The following is a 20334-nucleotide window of genomic DNA, read 5'->3' on the forward strand; positions in this document are numbered from 1 at the left end:
GGACGCTTGCTTCATGAAAAACCTATGTGGAGATCAGTGTGTCTGATTCAGGACAATGACAGGTCAAAAACTCTGAACTAAATTTGGTTAATATATCCTGCAGCCTGGAGGAAACACCATTGTTAAGATGTCAGTGGTTATCGATTAAGTTGTCTGCAGAAACTAACAAAGATAGAGTGAGATAAATATTGTTTTGGTTTGTTTATCATCTAAAGAAAGTGCAGTATTTTTCCTAAGGGAACATTAAATACATAATTGGTCATTTTAAAATAAGAGATATTCTGATTGAGAAAAATGATAATCTACATACTTCTAGAATATGTTTTGGGAATACAACAAATACTAAATAATATCATTTAGTGAACTTATAATTGTTCTAGGAGCTCTAATCTAGTTCCAAAAATTAAACAAGTGGAATTCAGGACAGAGAGAGAAAACAGAGACCAGCTTCAACAAAGATACCACTTGCCAATTTAGAGGCATGTGATTAGAAAAATAAGTAGAGAATGAAGATGTGAGTGAAAATAATAAAACAGAAGCAAAGGCTAGTTCTGGAAGGGAGTTCCACTAATTATTGAAAAGCTATAGCGTTTAATTTTGTCTCACATTTATACCCCAACACAATGGGGGGGGAGGCAAAATCCTGGTCTAGCATAATACATAGGACATCTAGAACAATTACTTGCTTCAATACTTTGAGACATCAAGCCATTAATTCATGAGAAAAGCATTCTATTGTTTAGGTAGTGAATCCCCACTTCAGAACAAGTATCTTGAAGACAACAACTCCTTAGGTCAAACCTCTTCATTCAAAAGAAGGAACAGAAGTATACTTGAATTCTCTGACCTTTGGTCAGGGTGGAGTGGATCTACCTGTAGTGGCCATCTTAATGTCCAAAACACCAAGTGACCACAACTTAGGTCAGAGTATGTAGCTACACTTGATGTTAAAAACTTCAAACAAGCTAAAACTCTCTGACCTTAAGACAAGGTGAAAATCAATTCACATTTTTGAGCCTCCACAAAGAGTATCCTAAAAGTTAGCAAGACTTCACCAATAGCAGGACTTTGAATGGCACACATAAGGACTCATTTCCCACTTTATGATTCTGTACAAGTTAAATACTATTCCCTAGAAAGACTCACTATTGCTGCATAACTTACATATTACCACCACTTCTACTGACAAAGAAAACAATAACTCCAATTACATCTGAAGAAATATTTCAAAACGGATTACTATACCTTAAGGAGCTGTAAAATCATTGATTATTAATTATAAACAAGACAGCATAATTCAGTCTCAAGTTCACTAGTTTATAAAGTCATTAAGTAAAGTTTTGTTAATTTGCTCACATCACAGAAAATGAAATGAAGCAAAAAACAAGGCTAAAAACTAATACACCAAAACTAAAGCTATAAAGTTACATGTTCTGGCTGTCAACACAAAAACCTTCATTCAACCCTAGTGCTTATGTGTAGACTCAGAGCAGGCGATCTCTTAGAAGGCTCTTATACCTTGTTCAATCTTTTGTTCCAGTATTGTCCTTAAGATTTGTGCAAAAAAAAAAAAACTATACCCCTTTGCTTTTTGTTCATTATTTCATAGGATATCCAACATCCTAACATATTAGACAAGTAAAATACAGGAGACAAGGAAATGATATCAGCATACCCTTACCTGAAGGCCTTCAATGGCAAGTCGCAGCATGCTTGGTGTGAGCTTGGAGGCTTGCTTGAAGGTAAAGTTACTCCAGTCTATGATCAAAACAAATCCATTTACTTGCAGCTCGGGATCTTCAATCATGGCTTCTAAAGAAAGTAAGATGGCACGCAAAATATCCACCAGTGTGTACCTATCAGTAACAGAGAAGGACTGAGTTAAAGCTACCAGTCACTTTTCATAGCTGCGTGGGTATAAATCATTGAGGATTTATATCTGGGTGGAGTTTGGAGCATGTGTTGTCTATTTGTTTGATTGATCAATTTCTTTTTTTCTTTAGCAAACTAAGGATTCTCGTAAAAAGCCCTCATAATTTTCCAGGAAAAGATTTTTTGTGCATGGTTTTAAGAAGAGAGTGACTTGAAATGAGCCATGAGAACAAAGTAGAAATTGGCAGCCGTGGTTCAACAGTTAAGAGGGTTATGAGCATGCACTTTGCTTGCACAACAGGCAAGTTCAGTTGCCAGCACCCATATCCAGTGGCTCACAACCTTTTGTAAATTCATTTCGAGAGAGACCCAATGCTTCTTGTCTCTGATGGCACCTGCACAAATGTGCACATGCTGCCCCTGTACATATTTTAAAATAATAAAAAAACTTTAAGAAAGAAGCATATATTCTACCCTAACAAATGACAATGTTGTTCTTTTTAACACTACAGCTTATTTAAAATTTTGTAGTATTTTTATTTTCTTCTAGGCCGTCCATGGATCTGAGCATTCAACCAACTGAGGATCAAATACATTTTGTTACTGTTTAAACCATGTGCTGTGGGATAATTCCTTTGTACACTGTAAAGATTTGTCACTTGTATTGGTTTAATAAAATGCTGATTGGCCAGTAGCCACATAGGAAGTATAGGTGGGGCAACCAGTCTAAGAGAATTCTGGGAAGAGGAAAGGCAGAGAGTCAGTTGCCACCCAGATGCAGTGGAAATAAGATGAAAATGCTGCACAGATAAAAGGTACCAAGCCACGTGGCTAAATATTGACAAATAGAAATGGGTTAACTTAAGCCAGAGCTAGCTAGAAACACACCTGAACCTTCCACTGAACAATGTTGCACTTAATATATCTTCTGTGTGATTATTTGGGTCTGGGTGGCCGGGAAATGAAAGCACAGTCTGTCTACAACCATGAACATATGTGGCCATTCTTAATTATCCAATAAATACAACTATTTGCGTAGCTTTTTTTTTCACTTAATTAGACATTGTAAGTCATCAAGGGATACTTAAATAGAGACACTAAGATATAGATTAGAGGCTTAGAAATCACCTAAAATACACTGCCATTTTAGCAAGAGACTTCAGCATGTTCAAATTTTGGGTGCCTATGTTGAATGCTGAAACCAATGCCCAAAGACACTGGGAGAGACAACTAAACTTGAGAAAACATGAGAAGTTTCAGATTCTCATCCAAAAAAACAAGAGCACTCTATGTGAGAGCTATGTATAAAAATCACAAGTCCTTAATGCTTCTACTGTGTTTCTCTCATAAATATGAAAAATAGAAGACAGGAAGAATGGAATTAGAAACAATAAATAAAAACAAAAGGAAAAAACTAAATAAATCCATAACTATTATATACTAAGCTGTCCAAATTTCAGGATTAGTATCTTTAGTTTTACTGCCTTATACTTGGCATTGTGCCTTCACACAATTTAGAAACTCAATAGGTGCACACACTCTCCTGTAAAACAACATCAAACATGAGTGTAAGGACACTAGATTCTAGGTTGAGACATGGCCTCAGGGAGGAAAGTGAAAGGAGGAAACGTGGCTAATTTGACAAGTATTTTTAGAGGTGATCCTATGACTCTTAGAGGTAATCTTATGAAAAGTTGGTAGAGTGAAGAAAATAAACAATGACATGAAGAGTATAGCTTCAGTCACCGAGAAGAAGTAAAGATCTTTACTAAAAACCAACAGTGTAGATAAATAAAGCAAGGGGGTGATTTGAAAAGAATTTTTGAAGACAATCTGTTGTAGTTGATAAACACAGTGTACCCAGAAAGGTACATTGGAGAAACACTTGAGAAAGTATATCCTAAACTCAGGAAAGCGCTCAGAGTTAAAAATACTGGAATCAGAAGCAAATAGACCCTATAATCAAATAAGTTAAGGGATAAGACAACACTAAAAATTAGTCTAAGAAAGTAATTGCTAGGAATTGCATACTTTAAAATGAGTCAGAAAATGTATGAACAATGTTGGCAGTTTAATTGTTAAGCAGTAGTATTTGATTTTGAGTCTTTTATCTAGATAAATTCACCTGGAGAGTCTCAGTGAAAGCTATGAAGAAACCGGGAAGTTGGGGTAAAGAAGAAAATGGAGAGTGAGTAAATTAGGAGTAGAAACTGTCATCACTCAGTGAAAGAAAAGGGATTGCCAGGATGACCGTGTACAGTTAAAAGGGAATTATTCTCTCTTTACTTGTAAAAAATATTTGGAGGCTAATAGAGAAAGTATATTAGTTTAGAAGGAAAAAATAGTTAACACTGCATCTTCAAGCAATTTCTTATCCTCTTGAGATCCCATTCCCTACCTGTAAAGCTAAGACTCTGAACCAGACTCAGCCTTACTATTCTAAAACTGACAGAGCAAAGCCACAACCTCAGAAAATTCCAAGATGGAATCTCTGCCACACCTATGGTAAGTTGATCTGTGTGGTACTCAATGTAGCGCTGGTTTATAATTCTGAGGTGCACTTCCTGTATCTGAGAAAAATAGTAGTAACTATGTATATCACTGGGGCTGAGACTGCAAAAACAAAATGATCACTCTGCTTTTATCTCACAGATCGGCAAACAAATAAGTGTAATAAATAATATAAGTGAACTTAAGAACATAAATCACATGCTTATTTTAACAAATGCACAAAAGGACTTTTGACAAAATCCAGCATCATTTCACAATAAAAGTCATAGAGAGGATAGCTTCAGAGAAACCATACCACAACAAAATAAACGTGATAAAGCCCACACTACCATAGTTGATGCAGTCCATTTAGATAAGGAATGGAAAGGGACTTTATTCTCACTGCTGCCTTCCTGTTCAATAGAGTGTGAAAAGTCTTAGTTCAAGCAAATGATTGCAAAGAATTTAAAAAGGATACAAATAGGAAACTAAGTCCTGCTCTCCGTCTGCCAATAATTTGTTTCTGTAAATAAAATATGAGATGAGTTCACCAAAAACTTCTTGAAGTCCTTAAACTTTCAGCAAAGTAGCTGGATGCAGGGTTAAAATAAAAATTAGTAGCCATTCCACATACCAAGACCAAACATATTAAATGAGAAACTGGGGAACTGCTCTCATTCATAATAGAAAAACAATATGAAACAAACAAATGAACATACACAAAGTAAAAACACAAGAAACATATATAGATGCATAAACACACACATTTGAACACAAAGGAATCTGAGGAAAACACAAAACCTGAAAATACAATATATATGAGACAAAGAACTTCTAACAATGATGTTGAGTTGGTTTTGTGTTGGCCATCTGTGTCTGGCATGAAACCTGCCCTTAAGAATAGTTTATTTCCCTAAGACTCACTTAGATAAAACTAATGTTTTTATTTGCAAGTGGTTATCATTTGGATATAGGTTTTTGGATTAGAGATAGGGGCATGTATTCACTTCTTTCGGTTGCTGGACCCCATCTGGTGCAGACTCCTACAGGTTCTGTGCATGCCATCCTAGTCTCTCTGAGTACGTGTGTGCATCATTGAGGGTGTGTTTAGAAGGCTTTATTTCCTTGGTGTTCTCCATCCTTCTGGCTCTGGATGGGAGGAGTGGTGGGGAGGAATTGGGAGGAGTAGGAAGAAAGGAAACTGTCATCATAGTATAGTGTATGAAAAAATATGTATTTTTAATAAAAAGGAAAGAACTTGAAGTAAAACTAAAACAAGAAAAATTTTAAATATTTGAAAGAAATTAAGTTAGCCCTAAAGATGCAAAAACCTCCTATACTGACAGAGTAGAAGAACTGACATTATAAAGACGATCAGCTTACAAAAAGCAATGTACAGATTCAATGCAATACCAAACAAAATATCCTTTCCATTTTTAACAGAACTAGAAAAAAATCTTCAAATTCATATATAAACACAAAATGCCTGTACATCAAATGTAACCCTGGGAAAAAATAATGCTGTAAGCATTATAATATCCAATCTTGAGAGTGAAACACAAAATAATAATAAAAGCAGTATGATGATCTCATAAAATAGATACATATATTAATGAAATAGAATAGAAAATTTATAACTAAGATCACCCATCCACTGATTTTTTTTACAAGGAAGCCAAAAATACAGATTGGAGAAAATACAGTGTCATCAACAAACAATGTTGGGGAAATGGATGGTATCCACATGTGTAAGAATTAAACTGGACCTTCATTTCTCACCTTTCATAAAAATTAACTCCAATTCAGCTTCTATACAGCAAAGAAAATAGTCAACTGAGTGGAAAAACAGTTTACAGAAGGAGAGAAAATATTTCTCATGTACCCTTGGACAGAGAATTGATACTACTGAAAAAAATCACAAAAAAATGAAACATAAAACAAGCAAAATAAAACAACATAAAACAAGAAAATAAGCAATCAAGTCAAAATCAGGCTGTAAATCTGAGGAAAGAGACCCAAAGAAATGAGATACAAATAGCTATTACCCATTTTGAAAACATTAAATCCTTGGCTGTCAAGGAAATGCTACCTAAAATTGCTCTGACTTTTTACCTCTCTCATTACAGAACAATTATTATTAAGAAGTCAAATGACAACCAAGACCCGAGAAGGTGTGGAAAAAGAGCACTTGCTCACTGTTGGTGGGCGTGTACACTAGTGTATCCACTATGGAAATCAACATGGAGTAGAAATGTAACCATATGAGACATAGCTTTTCAACTCCTGGGCATATACCCAAAGGACTCTACTGCAGAGATGGCTGCTCAGCCATAACCATTATTTTCACTGTTTGCAACAGCTAGGAAGTGGAATCAGCCTAGATGCCCCATCCACTAACGAACAGGCAAAGAAAATGTAATACTTATACAATGAAGTTTTTTTATTCAGCTGTACAGGAAAATGACATTATGGAATTTGAGGTCCACTTGATGCAACTGTAAAACTTATACTGAGTGAAATAACCCAGACCCTGAGAGACAAGCACTACATTTCACTCGCACATGCAGATCTTAGCTTCAACTTTCCAATTTTGAGTGTTCAATTTGAAGTGCCCACAGAAACCTGGAAGCTAGAAAGAAGACATTTGCAGGGGTGGGGTGTAGGGGAGATAATAGAACAATGGTAATACCAGGGGGGAATGCTGCCTAAAAAAAAAAAAACAGGGGTGGGGAGAGAGGGCTGACTAAATCAAAAGATGTATATAATGATCATATGGAAATCGATTATCTTGAAAACCAATTAAAAAGTACATTTTTTAAAATGAATTTGAAAGGACATGTTTTGCATGAATGGACAATGTTGCTCCTAGAAGCTACAGACTATTATTAAATGTAATCCCACTGTCAGGTTTGAAATGTTCTTTATGAGTTCTTAATCACCCCTCCCCCAAAGAACAGCAAAATAATTGACAGTTCCTACTATTCCACTTACTTGCCACACCAGAACTCAATAAGAGCCAGCTGCTGAAGACACCACAAACCTTGATTTCAAGATAATAGACGTCAGACTGAGCTAGAAGTCTCCTCCCTGGTGGCTAGCTTTCATAGTACCAGAAGGCACCATCCAGGGTACCACAGGAGAAAAGTTATCAACAGTCTTAATATACAATGCCAACCTACAAGGTAAGATAAGCACTCTTGTGCACTAGTGGTATGCATGACTGCTATGGAGATAGTCAACCACTCACTCTCTAATTTGATAGAGACAGGAGGGAAATAAAAAGAGGTAGGAGGTGGGCGTAAAGAATGTGTTATACATATGCTCATAGTTGGGAAAACACTAAAAAGAATGATCTTAAGTTTGACTATCTACTTTTAAAAGAAGTAAGCATCCCATGTTCCTCTTTATGGGTCTGGCTTACCTCATTCAGGATAGTGTTTTCTATTTCCATCCATTTGTACACAAAATTCAAGAAGTCCTTGTTTTTTACTGATGAGTAATACTCTAATATGTATATATTCCATACTTTCTTCATCCATTCTTCCATTGAAGGGCATCTAGGTTGTTTCCAGGTTCTGGCTATTACTGAGAACTCAAGAACAAATGGCAATGGGTTTTTGATCCTACTGCACGTACTGGTTTTGGGGGAGCCTAGGCAGTTTGGATGCTCACCTTACTAAACCTGGATGGAGGTGGGCAGTCCTTGGACTTCCCACAGGTCAGGGAACCCTGATTGCTCTTCGAGCTGATGAGCAAGAGGGACTTGATTGGGGGAGGGGGAGGGAAATGGGAGGCGGTGGTGGGGAGGAGGCAGAAATCCTTAATAAATAAATAAATTTAAAAAAATAAAAAAAAGAAGTAAGCATCAAAATTATTTTCAACTACCTAGAATATATCCAGATTACTACAGGTCTCAGTGTAAAATAATCTAAAGATAGCCCTTGAATATGTAAAATAAGAAAACTACTCAAAATTTATATTATTCTTATTTATTTGTCTGGGCCAGGGTGGGTACAGCTGTGTACATGCTAGAGTTTAGGTGCAGAGCAGAGAACAACCTTTGGAAGCCAGTTCTTTCCTTCCACCAACAGGGTCCCAAGGGTTAAAATCAAATGTCAGGTTGAGTGGTAAGTGCCCTTGTACCTTGACCCATCTTGCCAGTCCCCAATATCAGAAAACTTTTGGGGAGAGCTGAAGACTTCTGCAGCTCATCTGCCTGGAATCTGTGTACTGTGCCTGGTAGGTTTGGATCCCACTCTGTGGCTGACCCACATTCACTGTAAACACAATGTTCTGAACGTGTTCTGAATTGGAGTTCGTAAGCCTGCAGACACAGCAAGTTAGAGCAGAAGGAATTTGTTTTAGGCTCAAATTGGGCACCTATTCAAAAACTCATTTTTAGTTTCTGAAATTCACAATAAAACCATGTTGAAGAAAGAAATTTTCATTTGCAAAGGCCTAATTTGGATATTCCCTCATGAGGATGATTTATCCTTGCATTACCCATAAGATTCTCAAAATTTATTGATAGGAAAACATTATAAAATGTAATTTGAATTTGAAATATGCTTCAAAGGGGTGATGAAATTGTATGTTGTGAAAATCAATCATGACTCCAGTGAGGATGAACCAAGAGACAATCTGTTTCAAGAAACATACTTGGAGCATGGTCCCTCAAACCTGTATCAAAGTCAAGAGATGTGTGCATATCATTATTCCTAAGGGAGCAAAACAAGGCAAATCGCAGCGTAAATGAGGGAAAGACTCAGACACTCAAAATTTTCAAGAGAAAGTCTAACCTTTTAAAAGACATTCAATGTCTTACTTCAAAAAGGGAACTAAGCGGCCTGATATAAACAAATCATTTTAATGTTTAAGTTCGAGAACAGAAGCATTAAAAGGTTCCAAGCTAAGCTCATTCGGAGGGCAAGCCACAGCACTCTCGACTTCCTCTGGCCCTCTGTTGTCAAACATGTCATATTCTCACCATTAGCAACCCAGCAGGTGCTTGCTTTACAGAACATTATTACTCAGGCTCCCGCCACTGCCTGGAAAATACCCTCCACAGAGACACAACATCTACTAAAAAAAAAATCATTTCCTCAGGTATCATCCCATCATTTTCTTTTTAAAATTATTTTCAGATGATATTTTTAAGTTCAAGTCCACAACAATGGAATATTTTACATGTCCACATTTGGGGTATAGACCTCAACTGTGTGAGTTCGGCCATTGATGTTCATCTCTTGCCTACCAGGGAAGAGTCATGAATAAAAACTAGCACATTGTTGCAGCTCCTGACTACCAACTGTGCTTTCCAAAATAGCAGGAACCAAAGCTTGAATCAGTTGAAAGATGCAGAACACATAATAAGAGGAAATCACGCTTCTAACAAAGGGCAGCATACCATGCACACCATTGCTCTCAAAGGAAATTAAACCTCCTATAATAATTTTTTCAAAAAAAAAAGTCATTGACAGTCATAGCTCCTTACTCACTGTGTAGTAAGAAAGCATTGAACCTCTCCTGGAGCCTATCAGTTATAAAAGTCAGTCTTCCTTACAGACTATAATACATCCCTGAATTCATAAGTTGGGGTCATTTTTATTTAACTTAAAACCTTAATGTAAAACTTACAGCCATACAAAATGCAAGATAAAAGCACAGACTACTATTTATTTCTCTAATCCCAGCTTCCTTTTGTGCACTGAAGAAGCTGTTGAATGTCATTAAGTTTTCATTTCCTTTTTAAAAGTCTGAGATAATACCATTGACCCCGTAGGACAGACTGTAAGATGTGCGGCTCTGTGCCTACCAGACTCCGTACTCAGGTGTGCCGTTCACTGATTCCTGCAGGCATCTTCTCTTTCTAAACACACTTATCCTACACGCGGGATTTGGACCTTCTCTCCTCCAGTATGCTCTGATATGTGAGGTTGTCTCCACGTATTGGAGACTTTGGCACCGTTTTCCACTACAAACCTATATATCTCACTGGAAATCTCTGCTTGTGTTTTGACCTCATACGTCTAACCTTACCTTTACGGGTGTGTTTTCACACAGGCCCTGCACACCCAGTTCTCTAATATGATAGGCAAAAAGTCAAATTATTTCCAGAGGATACCAAGCACATTGTTTATTCCCCCACACAGAAGAAAACAAGGTACCATCGCTTGTTGTAAAGATGTGGATTATGTCATTCACTTCAAACTTCCCTCTCCCTCCAAAGAACAATATGAAATGTGACCTATATAGGACAGAAAGAGTTATATAATAATAGTGCTTAGTAGGGAAGAAAAATTAAACTTTGATTTTTTTTTAATTAAAGAAATGAATTACAAGAAGTGAATTACAAAATGTGCTTCTCAAAAACACTCAAGGTGACCAGGCAAGGTTCTTCTTTTGCTTCTAGCCAAGCAATTTTTGGTATTTTCCCTGGACCATGTTTCCCTCCCAGAGTCTATAGCATCCCTGCTTTTAGTGCAAAAAGACCAACTAAAATGCAAAATAGGTTGTGTCCTCTCATTTCCAACCTTTTCAGTATCACGGGAAAAATATGAGCTAGCATCCCGGTATCACACTGAACAGCACAACAGCTAACATTTTCCTTTTGTCATTAAATCAATTAACCATTATAAAACTCTTCATTAAGGATAGTCCAACCCCCCCCCCCCAGTTTTTATTAAACCACATTTTTCTAATGTCAGAAGAAGCATTTCCTATTGGAAATGCGCTTGAGGTTGAAACAAAGACAAAGAATTGCTTTACTGATGCTGCAATATATCATTAGTACTAAAGCTGATGAACCCACCTAGAGGTTTTATATTAATATGGTGACAATAATGACTACTAATAATACTTCTATCTGGGTAATAGTTAAAACTTTCAAAGCAATATCAAATATATTATTTAATCTTGACAAAATAACGAAGTCTCAGTACAGATTTGAGCCTATTATTTTGTATGGGTCTCAAAGAACTTAAGTTTTCACAGAATCTTTGTGGGAAGAATGAGGTGAGTGTTTATTAGAAGTCAGTGTCTTTTTGTCACCATTTAGAAGAAGGCTGTTTCCACTTCCTTTATTGTCTTATACCTAGAACACAGTTTAATGAAGTTGATCTGCATTTGTGTGCCTTATCGGCATGTACATGTCAGAACATAGGAAATTGGAAAGTCAATACAACATGGCACCTTCCTATTGAGCCAGGCACTCTCCAATCTAGCCAGAGTAAAAGATTTTATAGAGGAAGACCAGTAGCACATTCAATGGAGGCAGGATGAAGTGGCTAAGTCTACATGCCTTAGATGAAATATGAAAGAAGTCATGCCTGACTTCGGTCTCTGAGTACAGATTAACTGTACAAGAGAACCACAGAGATGTGACATCCACAAAAAAAAAAAAAATTCATTCTATGGACAAAAAAAAAAAGGCAAAAAAATCCACAACCTAAAATAAAACAGATTCCTTCCAGACAACACAAAAGCACATCAGGAAGCCAAAATTCCAGGACTAGCTACTCTAAGCAAATGTCACTTGCTACAAACAGTATTTGCTCTCAGAACACTTTTTCCACCTTATCATTTTGTGCCCCCCTTTTTCTCTATACTCTTAAGATTGAGCAAGATTTTTTAAAATCACAAATGGATTTTTTCAAAATTAATATTAAGGCTGATTCAGGTTGGCAGCTATCTGTTCACAAACAGAAATCACTAATTCACTTAGTAGTCAATGGAAGCCAGGAATGTCCATATCTAGATGACAAAAGATGCAGAAGTGTTTTTGGATAAATAGATAGATAAAAGGAGGGAGGAAGGGAGGGAGGGAGGGAAGGAGGGAGGGAGGGAGGGAGGGAGGAAATCGAACAGTAAGACTAAATTTACGTAGCTAAATAGACAATATGTTCCTTACACAAACTGAGTAACAGCTGCTCTGATGCCCCAAATTCTAGCAGCATCTATAGTATCTTCAACAAATAATTTGGGGCCCAACTGGTTGTTAGTTCTTTGGTCTTTCACATTTTCTCCAGAAAAGTTATATATCGCTTAACATTACAAAGCAGATGGTATGTGTTATGCTCATCCTTAATACTTAAACATCTTTAGATAAAAAACAAACCACTGACAAAAATTATTTTTAAATCAAATTGAATGAAATGTTAATAACTCATTTTGTTACTTACTATCATCAGGGCATATCACACCAGAATAGATTTTCCTCCTGCTGTTAACTCTGCTCATTATAATAACAATTATGTATCTCCTTTGGACAACATTAAAAAAGCTCATTGTTTTCTCAAATGGAAGAAACTCATCCAGTTACTAAAGATAACCTGACGAGCTACTAAGTGTTGACTCCTGTGTTGGTACACTGTTAAATATCTCATTTGAGTCATCCTGTAGTAAGGCAAGTCCTTTGCTACTCTTCAACCTTGTTTAATACTGCTTATTTGTTACATGGGAAGAGCCTGGACCAAACCTAGTCAGCATGCTAGCTAGAGTTGTTTCTCTCATCTTTGCTGCTATTTTAGTACTATTCCACTAGTTGCGGCATAATTGGCCCAGTTTTAAGAGACTGTCCTATTTTTTTTTCAGGAATCTGTCATTTTATCTCTTTACCACTTCCCAAGACAGCTTTTTATATCACCTTCAGTCTCTCTATGGTCTGTATCTTCGTTTGGCATCAGTTGCTGCTTCCAGAACATTGTTGAGAGAACTTCCTTACAATTATGGAAATTCTTCCCAGACAGAAGTCCCATGAAATGCCCATCACACATTGATTGTTTCAACCTAATCAAAACCAACCCATAACACCACACAACAGTGCCCTCGAGTTTGTGAAGGTGCCGGGTCTGCACTGCACATAACAATAATGGTTCAGCTAAGAAATATTCCAATAAGCTGAGAAAGGAAGCTTTTTAAAAATCAGTCCAAACAATTGAGCATTTTTAAGGATTGTTAACAGTGTGTCTCCCTACTTCTCTGGCTAATTGCCCATGACTATTTCAATCTATACTCAGTTGCTTTTTTACTTCAGTTTACATCTTTTAGAGCACTTTAAGGAAGACTAAATCTTTGCCCCTGGCATATATCAAGTTCTGTGTTCTATGGCTGTTTTTAAGTGTTAGGTGGCTGAACAATCTGTATTTCTTTTGAATGCTGACTACACTCTTTGGAGAAACAGGTACATGGTCATAATTTGAAAAGAAGCCATAAATAGTTGTCTATTTGCATGGTTTCTTTTCTAATAAAAAGTTGCACACTACCAACAAATATGCAAGAGTAATAAGCAAATTTCTGGATAATTTAGAGGATCACAGCCACATCTGAACAGTGTGCTTCCTACCTCTTTCAGAGGTATGTGATAGTCAGTCCTTGTGACAAGACAGGGACAGGATGGCTGCACACTCTGAATTATCACTATTAAAAAATTGTTTTAACTATAGTTACATTTAATTATTTTCTAGTGACTATCAGCCAATTTCCAGATAAATGACTGTTTGGCATGCAATGAACAGTTCTATAAGACCACTGTTATCTACAAACGTGTTAGTAGTGGGCTAACTGACAATATACAGTTCAACTCTAAAAATGTCATCTTACGTTTCATATGGCAAAGTCTCATTCATGAATATCTCCAGTAAATATTACTGTCCATCAATCGAGTGCCCTCCCTTCTGTGTATATGTCTGTGAAATGTGTGGTGTACCGACACAAGTAAAGGCCAGAGTTGACAGCCTTTGGTGCTGTCAATCCTCATCTTCCATCTCCTTTGATAGGGGGATTCGGCAATTTTGCCACTGTGTAAAATAAGCTGATCTATGAGATTCTAAGAATTCTCCTGTGTCATATCCTTGCAAATGAGAGCACTGGGGTTACAGAGGCACAGGCACCATGTATAGCCTTTACATGGATTCCAGAATTTGAGCTTAAGTTATCATGCTTTTGGGACTAGTGCTTTTCCACACTGAGCTACCTCCACAGCTGCTATGTATAGATTCCAATTTCTCAGATATGTGTTCTTACAATCTAAGGTCTAGAATGTTTTCCCTTTTGATTCTAAGCCTCCTTTCCACTCGAAGCTATCTCTTTTAGCTTCACGGACCATTATCCCCAGACTTTTGACAAAATTGACTGGAAAAATTGAATTTATCTACTAGTCCTAAGCAAGGCACTATCACTGAGGAGGCAAATGAGGCATGTGATGTCTGGGGTCTAGGAACAACTGTGACATTCAGATGGTGCAGCGTGACTATCAAATTGCTTTTAATTTCCTTGTGTTTACATCTATTTTCAAAAATTATGTTAGGCGATCTGAAAGGAAGAAGACAAATTTGTGTGACTCTTCCAAGGTATAGCCTGATCGATGAAATGCACGTCATCTGAGCCTATTCCAGTCCTTTCTAAAAGAACCACAGATGAAAGCAAAAGTCACTTGACATTTTAGACTCTTCAGTTGCATTCGATTTATTAAAGAGTGGTTACACTGCAAATACTGAGACCCGCATAATCTTATTGATGACTCTATGTCTCAGAAAGTTTTTGGAAATGCTTCTGTAGTTCTTTATAATGAATCCAAACTAAGTTGTACTATATTTCCATAGAAAAAGTCACTATTCTATTTATGCTTTCCTCTCACATACACTTAAATGTCCAATGTCCTGGGGAACATCAAAACTTTTCTTCCTTATTCAGTAAAGGAGAAAACTCACCTAGAAATTTTGGTAAAAACGCTGTAACTTTTATTTCAACTCGGCTTCTTTCTGAGTTTCTTAGCTTCTCTTACCAGATTAACTTTCTGTGGACTTGGCTTTTTATTTTTTTTAATTCATACATTTTTCTCTTACCTCTGTACTTGGAAAATTGTACATAAGTCTTTTTCCCTTAAATCATGTTGATTGGAGAATTTTCTGAATTTCTGAAATTTCCCTGTATAATGGGTTACACTCCCCCTGTTCTTTCCTGAAAAGAATATTACTTTTAACAATAGCTATTCAATGCAAGGGTTGTGATCAGAGTTAAGTTCAGACATGCAGTCTTATTGAACTCAGGTGATTTGGGACTGTCAAGATGACAAAAGGAAAGAGTGACTGAATCACACAGCAGGAGAGGGCTGGGGAACAGGAGAACGTAGCTTGTGATATGTGCACCTAACGGAACATTATTACCAAGTGTCATATAGAGAAGTGCCGAGAGATTTCTGCTGGAATCAAGTAAGATAAGCCACAAGACTTAGAACAGAAAAAGGAAATCCAGATTGAAATGAACTGGGGCGGCTCTGACCCTGGGAGAGACCGCTTTCCTTTCATTTTAGGGAAAACATCAAAACACTATTTCAGCACATATCCTGACGATGAAGGCTTTCAGAGAACGCCGAGGTTCAGAACTCTTTATCTGTGTCCCTGTCCATCAGTACATGTTGATTTGAAAGGCGGCATAGGTAAGAAAAGAGAAGGAATGATTTTATGAGTAGTCTATGAATAAAGAAGGAGGAAATACCTGGAATTTAGAAAAGCTCTAAACCAGGTTTGTCCTTTTCCTGTTGATGTTCTATGCCTTCTAGGAGAGAAGTGCCCCCTCAACCACAGAAATGATACCCTAGGTGTAGACCCTGAGACAGAAATGATACCCTAGGCATAGACCCTGAGAGTCCATGTCCATAAAAGGTGGTTTCTCATTTTTAATTTTAACTACACATGCATTTATTATTGCTTATCATCTTATATTGGCTTATTGAAAATAATTCTACATGCCAATCAATAAATTCCCTCCCACTATAGATTTCCAAGGAGAGTCTTGATGATTAATAGCCTGTCTTTTATATTAATGCATGCAGTAAGCAACTAAAACACATTCTATTTTCTATATCCAAAATACTCTTCTTACCTAAGAACTGTAAGTAACAATCATTTTGGTGTGGTTTTTAAATTGTGACTGTTTGCACACTTACAGAAAAATGTGTGTGTGTGTGTGTGTGAAACCTGCCTTTCTAAAGACTTAAAACAGATTCAAGGCCTATTTAAATATAAAATGTCTTCATATCACCATGGTCCAATATAGCATAACATCATAACTTAATGAATACCTTTCCAGCCTAGCTGATATAAGGAATATGATGTTCTGTGCCATTTTGTTTTTATATTTTGGTAGAAAAAATTAGTTTGCATAATTCTATAGTGAACTTCTCACATTAACAGAAAAAAAGACTCAAAGAAAACATGTAGTTAATGGGTGTGATTTCATAGTCCCTTAAAATTTCCTACCGACTCCCCCCCTCCAATAAAAATCAATGTAAGATTCATAGCAAGGGAACTCCATCCTATTTTATGGTTAATCTTGTCTTGAGCTCCTAAAGTCTGTGATTCTCCAGATAATAGGTAATTTCTGTATTTACTAGGAAAAATTATCAGTAGAATCTTTCAACCTAGAGTTACAGGAGAGTATGACCAATTAAAAGAGGAAAAAACTATTAAAATATCCATTTACATTTTAACATACCAATCACCCTCTCAAAAGTCTGTCGGGGAATCTGTTAGAGCTATTGTATCTCTCTTTATCTGCAGAATCATTTACATTGCTCCAGAAATAGGTTAAACTAACCAGATGCATCCAAAGACACTACTCACAGGACTGAAGAGACCAAATGTTTTAACAACTGGTTTCATAAATCTGATGAAACACGTTCAACTTTGTAATTGGCAGAAACTACCTTGCCCTTTTAAAGAACATTTTATATAAGTTTTATGTCTTCTAGTCTGAGAAAATAGTTGTGATGAACATAGAAACGTCACTGTTAGCCTGTTTCTACAGTAGAGGAAGTAAGAGCATTATTTCTCTTCCACTAAACAGCACCTGAGCTCACAGAGCCTTCTAGCCGATGTATCTTAAAGTTTCCCACTTCAAAAGGATGCGCAATCACATCAGACAGGAAGCATACCCTTCAGATTAGTGACAGGTGTCGAACACGAACACCAGTCAGCCTTTATTTTCAGTGTCGCTGAGGATGCTCCGCGACAGAGGGGACAACTCTTCCTTCTCATTGAAGTGACACAGATCACATGATGCCTTCATCTACACATCACCAAGCAGAAAAGTTCCCAAGCAAGAAAGCTGCCTGTTCATGGTTAAGCAGCAGCCTGTTTGGGTGACATAAAATGCCAGTATGAGGGAGCGACAAAGGCAAAAATGCCAATGATGAATTGAAGAATTTCTTGAGGAAGAAGAAGGAAAAGTTGGCTCTATTCCCTCCCCGTTATTAAACATCAGGATTTAGAAGCCAAACGCTATTCAGTAGCTAATTAGTTCTCAGCATAATAATATGCTTTGGGGAACACATAGAGCTACAGTAGGAACTGTGTCAGCATAGGAAGTTTTAAAAGCAAAAAATACAAGCCCTTCCCAGAGACCCGACCTAAAGCTCATTTCTCAGTCCCATTTTCCCTTTGCCACCAGCCAAACCATCAAAAGCATTGAAGATGCACCACTCCAAAATTCCTCGGAGTAGACTCTAAAAATTAGAAGATCAAAAGATCATAAAGAAATTTTGGCTTTAGGATTTACCTGCTCTGGTCCCAGTTGGCAGCAAACAGGACTAGAATTTTCCTCCCATAGTGGTCCAGATTGGCCAGGCCTCCAGGAAAGCCATCCTTCAGTGCCTGCTTGATGCCAGGGTCAGTAGCCTTGAAGCTTTTGAACATATCCAGGTTCTGCTGCCGATACTCAAAGTACTGGGCCAAAAGGCGGAAAGCTTCGAAGTGATGAAACTTCCTGGCCCGCAAGAAGCGTAAGATGAAAGCGTCATCCGTGCGCAGAAAGCCAATGTCTGGCCTAGTGATGACCATGTCCCTCACCTCCTGGATGTCCTGGTGCAGAGTGTCTGGGTTCTCATTGAGTTCCAGGCGAGCTTTCTCCAGGGTCTCAGGAGAGAGACCAGCTTGCAAATGAGTCATTGTTCCCCTGCTCCCAAGCTGTGCTCTCTGAAGCTCTCCTTGTGTGTCCAACAAGGCACCTGGCCTTTGCCACCTCCACACCACACTCCAGCCCCCAGTTCTAGCTGCTGTCTGCTTCCTTTCCTGTACAGGAAATGGTTCCTCTTCGTGTTCAGTCAAGTACCCTGTTGCTCCTGTTTTCCCCCCAACACACACACACACACACACACACACACACACACACACACACACACACAGCTTTTCTGGAGAGTACTTAAACTTCTAGCCCCAGTCCCCCTAAAAAACAACGCCTCCCATTAGAAGTGGGCCGCTGGGCAGGCCCTGCCAGCCTGCCTCTTGCCCTTTATCTCTCTGAATAAAAAGAAAGGGGGGGGGAATAAAAGAAAAATAGAACCCCTAATTCCACTTAGCATCGGCGCTTCGGGTCTTGAGTCTGTCTTCTTCTCTTGTCTTGTACGATGTAAGGAAAACAACCCCCACGCACATCTCAGCCCCAGCACCGTGATGCTGCTGCGGTCCCTGCTGAAGGATGTGCCTGCCAGGGATAAAGACGGGAATTCTGATTAATAATAAGGTGGCTCTACAGCTCTAAGCTCCAGGGCGGGGAGGGAGAGTCTTTGGCAGAAAGAAAAGGAGAGAAAGGAGGAGAAGGGAGCTCATTTCTCCTTCTGCTTATTCAGAGATGCTATTTTTACAGGCTATCTTTGTGCGATTTTTACTTTAGGTTATTGTGGTCCAATTAGGGGAGACTGCAGATAGTGTGCACCCTTCCCTCAGCCCCTCGTCCACACACCGTGATCTCATAAGGCTCCAGCTGGGTTTGGGGTACCGCTGACACGGGCGTGGGCTCCCCCACCCCCACCCCCAACTTCTGCCTAGTCTAGCCCTTTATTTCAGAGGACTTGCCAAGGGAGTGGAGGGTGAGGATAAGAACTGGAGGAGACCTCTCTGGAAGCATACGTGTCAAAACCAGGGTGGATGTATGGAGTTGTAGAAAATGAAATTTAAAAAAATGTCTCTATCTTTGCTATAACCCCCCCTCCCCACCCCAGCCGCCCCCAAAGCCAGAAAGAAGAAAGAGCAGCCAGCTCCTACCAGCAAACCCGGAGGCGGGGACGCTAAGCAATGCGGCACTCCCCAGCATCCATCAGCACTGGCTTCCGCGGAGGTGGTGGTGGCGGCGGGGGTGATGCCAGCATCAACTCCTCTCAGAGGGATGGAGCAAGCAGAGAAAGAGCCCGTGGCGGTGACCCGGCTGAGGATTCGCCAGGAAGCCGCAGCCAGGACCACCTCATCCAAGGACAGCCCGCTGCCTCTATCAGCAGGAAGGGTGGGGACCGGCTGACCTAGGACCACTTCTTTCCCAGGTCCTCGCCCGGCCCATCCATTTTCGCCTTCGGAAGAGGAAGGAGGAAGAGGACCGGAACGCCGGGACTAGGCAGGCCACAAGGGCTGAGGCCGCCTTTACCTTTGTGCGCCCAAGCGGTGGTACGCCACGGCCAGCACCAGCTGTCCCCCGTGCGCTCAGAGCCGCTGGGTCCCGCGCGTCCCTAGGGCTGCTGCTGCCACTCCTGTGTCTGCTGCTGCTAAAAGAGGACTCCGCTCAGCCCAACTCCTGATTATCCCAGCACAGAGCTCAGGCGACGTAAGCGCTCGCGCACGCACTCAGCTCCTCTCCCTGCCTCTGAGGGGTAGGACCGCAATTTGGGAGGCGTTCAAATATCTATCCCGATCCTCAAGTTTAGCCTGCCTCAGGTCCCCAGATCCCGACTCCGGCGGGCTTCAACTGACCGGGAGGGACAGCTACTACCTCACAACCTCCCCACACCCCTTGCCCACCCTTTGTGAGCTTGACCCTTGAGTACTGGTAGAGTAGCCCTTGTTCTTGATCAGTAAATGAGGTTGACAAATCTTTTTTCTGGTTCCTGTGGGGGGTGATTTTTGACGCAGAAGGAGTACAGAAACATGTTGTAATTTCTGCTTTAGTTGTACACAGAGCTATTTAATTTTAAGGACGACCACAGAG

The 20334-nt window shown here is 39.0% G+C and overlaps 1 protein-coding gene across 1 annotated transcript in view; it reads right to left on the reverse strand.

The window, feature by feature from the left end:
* The window catches only part of Clvs2 (clavesin 2), an 84275-nt gene extending 64259 nt beyond the window's left edge, over positions 1-20016 (reverse strand). Inside the window, exons 1-3 of the mRNA XM_041653944.1 lie at positions 19404-20016; positions 17920-18843; positions 1682-1856 (exon numbers count right to left, since the gene is read on the reverse strand). Coding sequence (XP_041509878.1) covers positions 1682-1856; positions 17920-18308 — 564 coding nt within the window. The 5' untranslated portion in view covers positions 18309-18843; positions 19404-20016. The remainder of the gene's footprint in view (positions 1-1681; positions 1857-17919; positions 18844-19403) is intronic.
* Between the last annotated feature and the right edge of the window lie 318 nt (positions 20017-20334).

This window comes from Microtus oregoni, unplaced genomic scaffold (assembly GCF_018167655.1).
Source record: "Microtus oregoni isolate MIOR12 unplaced genomic scaffold, Mior012 000006F_ref0000085, whole genome shotgun sequence".
NCBI lineage: Eukaryota > Metazoa > Chordata > Mammalia > Rodentia > Cricetidae > Microtus > Microtus oregoni.